This window comes from Cyprinodon variegatus, unplaced genomic scaffold (assembly GCF_000732505.1).
Source record: "Cyprinodon variegatus isolate N-32 unplaced genomic scaffold, C_variegatus-1.0 Scaffold685, whole genome shotgun sequence".
NCBI classification, from domain to species: Eukaryota; Metazoa; Chordata; class Actinopteri; order Cyprinodontiformes; family Cyprinodontidae; genus Cyprinodon; species Cyprinodon variegatus.
In genome coordinates, this window is record NW_015151138.1 from 35360 (window position 1) to 43439 (window position 8080).

The window sequence follows — 8080 nt, forward strand, 5'->3', positions numbered from 1 at the left end:
ATATATATATATATATATATATATATATATATATATATATATATATATATATATATATATATGTATATATATGTATATGTATAATTAGGGGGTTGCTGCTCCATCTTGCCATCAGTTTGGGTGTTTTTGGCCTGAAAAACGTTGAAGACCCCTGTGCTAAAGGAAGAAAAAGGTGCATAGGATATATACAGTATATACGGTGTGTCAACACATAACAGCTTTTTATTGTTTTGTTTTTTTGTAGTAGGGTTATTATACAGGGTTATTGCACATGTTGTTTATATATATATATATATATATATATATATATATATATATATATATATATATATATATATATATATATATATATAAACAAGAAAATACTACTAAATGAAGTTTAGTCATATGAAGTCGTCTCTTTGCCGCTCGAGGCACATACCCAAATAATGTGTTTCGGGTTTATTAGGACATTGTAACATTCACCAAGGACCCAACAACTGAGACCTTTTCAAACAGGTGACTCTCCAGTTTCAGGGCAAGATCCTGCATCCTATGCCACCCTCGCCTCATTGGAGCTACATTCCAGACGTTTTAGATCTAATTTTTGTTTTACATAAAAGTCATAAAAACATCTGCCCTAAACATTCAAACCCCTGTCCTTAGTGATCCAGGTCAGTCTCTGGCTGCAGAGGAGTGGAACAGGGAGGTGTGCTGGGCATCCAGACAGCATCAGTTGCTTCCTGTGTTGAATCCATAGGCATCTGTTTAATCCATTTCACTACTGCTTTCTGTCCAGAACAACACACCAGACATAAAGTTAGAGCTAATTTGGTGTGCTATTCATGATTTTACTAAATGATTCTGCTTCACTTGCAGTTCTTTTCTATGTATGATGACAGTGTAGTGTAACGGCACATCAAGGGTATCATCATTAAGATTTACTTTTAGGTCTATGTGTCATGGTTTTACTTCATTGCTTTAATTATTAAAAGATATCAAGAAATATTTAAAATGGCCTCAGATGTTTCTTAAAGAACAGACCTGCCTTGAGAAGTCTTGGTATCAGAAAGTCGTGTTCCAGCTGCAAAAACATTAGTCAGGCGGTGATGAAATCAATACATTTCTGGATTTTGTTTTTTTTTTAAGCAGCTTTGATGTGTTATGCTTAAAAAATAGAACTTGTAAAACAGAGTATGTAAACACAGCAATTGTACTAACAGTGATTACTAACCTGAAGTGAGGGAAGAATGTTGAGGTTGGGGCACAGTAGCCATATTTAAAAGGAAAAAAAACATTTAATTTGAAATTAAGTTCACATTTCAAAGACAGTTATTTAGAATGTAAAATAATGCAAGTGTTTTCCCTTTGCTTCATGTCAATGCACTGAAGTCCAACTGACAGTTAAAGCGACTCTTTGGTCAGCAAAATGCATTTAAAATTCATCCAATGTCACAGGGTGGCTTGCTTCCGTATGAATTATAAATTGATCCAATGTAACAGCTCTCCTTTATACTTCTTTGATTGTGTATAGTGGCAAGGTCTCCTATTTATATTTGATGGATGTGGATTTTTAAAGCCACCCAGCTTGGTTTCCACTGCTGCTATCACATTTTAGTGATTCATTATCTGGATAGGGGGGAGGCCAAGAGAAAAGAAACTTCAGACCTGTTGTCTTCTTTTAGACTTCCAACAGTAATCATTTTATCATCATTCTTTTTCCAGCATTCTTGCACACTGTTGTTTGATCAAACCTCTGTAGTAGTGTTTTTTTTAAGCGGATTATGAACTCAACCATCTCACTTGTGAGTTTTCTTGTCAGTAGTGTAGCTTTAGGTTCCTATTATTGACTTCGTTGGAACAAGAAAGAATCAGGAAAGCTTCAGAGGCTAAGCCTGTTTTTTTTCACTGCTGTTTGCATTGCTCACCAACAGTAACGACAAACAGGGAGTCTGAGCTTCACTTTATGTTCAGAGTTACATCTGCATGCTTTTAAAGTCAATGGAGGCATGCATCTGTTTTTTTTTTATCTTTTACATGAATTGGGTTTAAAGAGAGGATTTTTTTTTTCTTTTCCACCTAAAAAAAGATTGTATAAAAACAATTATAAGATCGTCTGCTATTTCTGTACTTCTTATTGTACCTTTACAGATGGTCCTTTAGAGATGCCTCTTTTCCAGCTCATTCCTTCCCAGAGGCAGCTTGTTTTCCATGGTGACCAACTACCCCTCCAGTGCACTGCTTCCTATCTTGACCAGTCAGTGGTGCTAAGATGGCGTCACAATGGCCGCATCGTGACCACACAGGAGGACATGGGCATCTATGTGGAAAATACTCTACTCCATGATTGCTGTTTGCTCACCAGGTAGGGAGTCTGTCAATAATCAAAATATTCATATACTGTATATGGGACTTACTGACAGAATCAAGGCTGCTGTAGACTGGGGCCACTGTCCCCTCTGACCACCATCAGTAGCCTATGCAGGTGAAGTGTCTTGCCTAAGGACACAACAACACTGAAAGCTGGACAATTTACTGCTTTGTTTAAAGACACAGGTGTTACAAAAGCATCAATAATCCTTAGCTCTTTTCACTTTTGTCAAGTTAAAAACCTGTAAATGTAAAACACTTTAGGGGATTTATTGTAACAGACCCACTTTAGGATGATTTTTCCCCCCTAATGTTTTCAGATACAATCGGTATGTCTCCACAAGCTTTACTCATTTAGATAGTGAGGATTTTACCTACAGTCTTTGCAAAAAAACAAAAAACAAACAAACTGTAAACTGTCTTAATTAAATAGGGTGAAGAGTGTCTCTAAACAGCAATGTTTGGTCTTGCCAGTGTACTTCAATGTACTTCAGTAATGACTGACCAACACAACATGTGTATAGTCTTTCCTCATAAGTCGTTAACTCAGTGACTTCGCACTAAACCATGTTCTATCATTTAAAATTCAGGTAATACTTTGAAGTGACATTGCAATGTTTCCATATGAATAATCACAGACAGAAAGACCTGCTTTTATCACTCATTTACTCATTGGATTTTGGATTCTCCCTTTTCTTTTGATGCCCTTGAAAGGACACAGCTAAATTTGCTTGGCTAAGCTCCAAAACCTAACAGCCATCCACAGCTCGTCTTTTGAGATTTTGCCGTCCAGTCTGCCCCCCCCCAAGTGCTGGCAGGGCACTAGCTGATCACACGCTAAAAGGAACAGATGCTGAATCATAATTGAGGTGATAAAGTGAATCGACATCACAGACGTTTGCACATTTTTTATTGAGAGGCTGCCACAAGCCTCTCTCCTTTTTCTGTCTGTGTTTTATGGGTGGTTTACTGCCTATGTGGCCACGTACGTGCGTGTGTGTTTGTTACATCGGATGCATTTGAAGTATTAGTGTCACTGTATGGTTGGGATGCTGGAGCCCATTGCTGTTGATTAGTTGTACTATTGCCTCCTCTGACTTGGAGTCTTTGACATAAATATTGATTGAAAGCTATCAGAAATCTGTTTTTGTGTGTCCACAGGGCCTAAATGATGTTGGATGGTTTATATGGATACAAGAACACCAAGTAAATCTTCAGTTTCTGAATTACTTATTCTTTTTCCAGGCTTCAGACATCAGAAAAAACAATGCACTTTGTTTTAGTATGTAGAAATAACACATTGATTTTTTTCCTCAGTGTTGGTTTTCAATTTAAATAAGTCATGTTTTATTACTATTATTTCATTTCATTTCAATTTAACACAGATATTTTCATATTTAACTCAGAAACTCCTTTTTTTAATTCCTGAGTTAAAATATACACAAATACTGATTATTACTACTAAAGTATGCAATCTGTGAGGCTGCAAATTTACTGACAGTTATTTAGTTCCTGAGCAGCATCATGCATATACAGGTCCTTCTCAAAATATTAGCATATTGTGATAAAGCTCATTATTTTCCGTAATGTAATGATAAAACTTGAACATTCATATATTTTAGATTCATTCCACACTAACTGAAATATTTCAGGTCTTTTTTTTGTCTTAATACGGATGGATGATTTTGGCATGCAGCTCATGAAAACCCAAAATTCCTATCTCACAGAATTAGGATATCATGAAAAAGGTCTCTAAACGAGCTATGCACCTAATCATCTGAATCAACAAATTAACTCTAAGCACCTGCAAAAGATTCTTGAGGCTTTTAAATCTCCCAGCCTGGTTCATCACTCAAAACCCCAATCATGGGTAAGACTGCCGTCCTGACTGCTGTCCAGAAGGCTATCACTGACACCCTCAAGCAAGAGGGTGTGACACAGAAAGATATTTCTGAACGAATAGGTTGTTCCCAGAGTGCTGTATCAAGGCACCTCAGTGGGAAGTCTGTGGGAAGGAAAAAGTGTGGCAGAAAACGCTGCACAACGAGAAGAGGTGTCCGGACTCTGAGGAAGATTGTGGAGAAGGGCCAGTTCCATACCTTCGGGGACCTGTGGAAGCAGTGAGTCTGGAGTTGAAACATCCAGAGCCACCATGCACAGGCGTGTACAGGAAATGGGCTACAGGTGCTGCATTCCCCAGGTCAAGCTGCTTTTGAACCAGAAACAGTGGCAGAGGCTGGGCTACAGAGAAGCAGCACTGGACTGTTGCTCAGAGGTCCAAAATACTTTTTTCGAATGAAAGCAAATTCTGCATGTCATTTGGAAATCAAGGTGCCTGAATACAGACCATGGTATCACTGTGCTCAATTGGCCTCTCATCTCTCCTCACCTGAACCCCATAGAGGGATTTTTGGGTTCAGGTGGGATATTGTGAAGAGAAAGTTGAGAGACCCAACACTCTGGATGAGCTAAAGCCCGCTATCAAAGCATCTTGGGCCTCCATAACACCTCTGCACTGCCACAGGCTGATTATCTCCATGCCACGCCGCATTAAAGCAGTCATTTCTGCAAAAGGATTCCTAACCAAGTATTGAGTGCAAAACTGCACATAATTATTTCAAGGTTGAATTTTTTTGTACTAAGAAAACTTTTCTTTTATTGATCGGAATAAATATGTGAAATATGCTAATATGTGCTTTAATGGAGACATCGATGTTTTTTAAAGAACACTACTGCCACCTACTGGTTTTGATGTCATGGTGCGGTATTGGCTGTTGATCAAGTCCCAGTTCTGTATCTGGTGTTTGTCACAACACGCTATTATCCATTATGGCGACGACCAGTGCACTATGCGAAGCAGATAGTAACGGATTAATGGGGTGTTTTTTCTCTGGCCAGAAGTTCAATAGCAAATCCTCCCTCTTCAACCCGATGTATTACAACATCCAACTGCCATGCATGTGTGCATTGTCAGTTTCACTATAGCTCTCGTGAATTTCAATGGTGAAGTCATCTCGGAATCTTAAATAATTGTTGTTAATTGCAGATGTGTCTAGTAGTTCTCATTGATATTGCTTGTTAAGTGGGGGGAATGGCGTTTGGCCATTCTTTGTGACGTCACTGCCAGAAGATGTCAGGAGTGAGGTGTTACTATATTTGGACAAAATGGCTATTCCCAGACTCAGTGATCTTTTTTAACTGATTAACGCTGAATTCATTAAATCACTGCAAACATATTCTTTTTAGGTATAAATAATGACCCAAAGGTTATTCCTTGGTGACTGAACTTTTCCTTTAAAACAATTTTCTTCATATTTATTAAAAATAGTTGTGGTGGTACAGTAAGTAGCACCAGTTTCAGGTAATTGTGAAGACAGTAAGGTGTTATGAAGGAGAACATAAAAAACCTACTTTTGTAGCTCCTCTCTCCAGTTAGTACAAACCTCAGGAAGGTACCCTAAAGATGAGGGCGCTCTTCAACATTTGCAAAATGTGATAAGTAACGTCTCTGCTTAAACTTAGATTTTGTCTGTATTTTTTTGTCTCTGTCGTTTTTACCTAGATGCATTTATTAGTGACATATGCGTTTCCCATCCTCTACTTCTGCACATTTCTATCTGCTTTATAACAACAAGTCAGCAAGAAGAAAAACTCCTCTCACATCAGTTTTTATAAGCTTATTAGCTGCAGGAGAGAATGATGGTGAGTAGGTTGTCTGTATGGAGGTACCACCTCACTGTGCTGACCATTTTGCACCCTTGACCTTTACAGGCAGAGAGAGTCATACATAGAAAAATTCAAATATGTTTTTATTTACAACTCTAGGAAGATAACACTGGAATTATTAAAACTAAAATGCAGAAATTTAACAAATGCATAAAAAACAACAACAAAGCAAATTTTTTTGCATTTAAACTGCAGCCTGAAGACACACACAATATTCACAAAATTTTAAACACTAAACCATATGCGCAATTTGCAGGAGCTCCGAATGCGCTGATCTCTTTATGCCATGGGCATGAATATGGTGGTTGTTTCTACTGTTATTCATTTGTCTTACACTGGAAGCCGTGCCAGGAAACAATGGACCATTATCTTCTGACACTGGATCACACATAATGTGGAGCCTACAGCATTGTAGATACTTTCAGAAAGAACTATTCAATAGGTTTTTCTTGATGTTTCTGAAAACAGATTGATTGATTAATTTATAAGCCATCTAAAAATAAACTGACGCTATGATATTTACACTACAAAAATATACTCTGAAGAACTTAGAATCTCACATAGGGATGTTTTATCAATGTAAGATGTCTGGTTTCCTTCTGATACCCAAATACAAGCAAAGTCCTTATTTTATTTTAAATATTCTCCTTTATTTGTCTATATTTCTTGACACATGTTAATTACACTCTGCTCCTCTACATATAAACACCAATATGCATTTTCTTCCCTCCAGGTGGAACCAATTTGGGTCATGTTTCTTTTGGTTCCCTGAGAATGTCTCCCGCTTTGAAAAAACAGCAAAAATCAGACATTATTTCCATAATTGATGAATGTATAACAAAGCCAGTTCCAACAAAAACAGTATGCTGAGCACAAGCCTAATTTCACATATTTACCCTCTGTTTCCCCTTAAACTGCAAGGAGCTGCTCCACGAGCCGTCTTTTTGCTTTAGCAATAATGATTTATATTAAAAGTCCTTATATTGAAAATACATTTAAAACTCTGTTAATGGTGGTAAAAGTTTAAGATGTTCATGTCAAAACGGTTCACCTTGGATAACTGCCCTCTGAGTCAGTCATCCTTGCACTCCCTGGCCCATCAGAGGGGAGAGGCTGAATACACAGGATTTAGCACATGGCTTAAATCCCCTGTCTGGATTTGTCGCACAGAGTTGCAGCAGAGTGAGCAGTGATACCAAAGCTTTACAAAGTGACTTCTTTGAAGGTGAACCCTAAATGTTTAGCATGTATTTTCCGTAGCCATGTTCTTTTTCACCAAGCCTTAGGCTATGCCTGAAAAGTTGCCAATGTAGACAGCAAAGCATGACAGGAACCTCCGGCTGGTAAAATTGACAAGTAAATTCAAATTTCTTCTTAATTATTCATCTCCCCTCTCTTCTGAATCTACAGTACATTGTCCTGTGTCATTATATGCGGTCTTTTGCTGGCAGAGGTTGGCTTATAAACATTACTGGCAGAGGTGGGCTTATAAGCATCTCTGTTTGCATTTCTTCTGTGGAGGATCAGCAAAGCAACAGGCCCCAAGAGGCCTGATGGCTCTGCAATACAGGCCAAACTCCTGCTGAGTAATGGTGTCAGGCCAAACTCCTAGTGTTAACTATGCAAGAGGTAGAAGTGGGACCAGCCTGCGATTCATGTTTCATTAATCAAACAGTTTAGAGCCCTGTAGCTAGCTGCAGCAGACACTTGGGATGTATCTGTCTTAATCCTCCCCATTTTAATCAGGCTAATCTTGCACAAAATAAGGAACCTGTTTTGAAATATTACTGGAAGCAAAGGAAGGAATAAAAACAGTCTTTAAATTTTCTATCATCCCTTAAGCAATTTAAGCAAACTTACTGAAGATATAAACAAATAAAAATGTAGTTTTTGTTTCATCTAGCATTTTCTACAAGTCCATCCATCCATCCATCCATCCATCCATCCATCCATCCATCCATCCATCCATCCATCCATCCATCCATCCATCCATCCATCCATCCAT

General features: G+C 38.1%; 1 protein-coding gene across 1 annotated transcript in view; it reads left to right on the top strand.

Annotated features, from left to right (window-relative positions):
* LOC107097326 (adhesion G protein-coupled receptor A3-like) overlaps positions 1–8080 on the top strand; it is a 227470-nt gene that overhangs the window by 23662 nt on the left and 195728 nt on the right. Inside the window, exon 6 of the mRNA XM_015394443.1 lies at positions 2131–2344. Within this exon, the coding sequence (XP_015249929.1) occupies positions 2131–2344 (214 nt within the window). The remainder of the gene's footprint in view (positions 1–2130; positions 2345–8080) is intronic.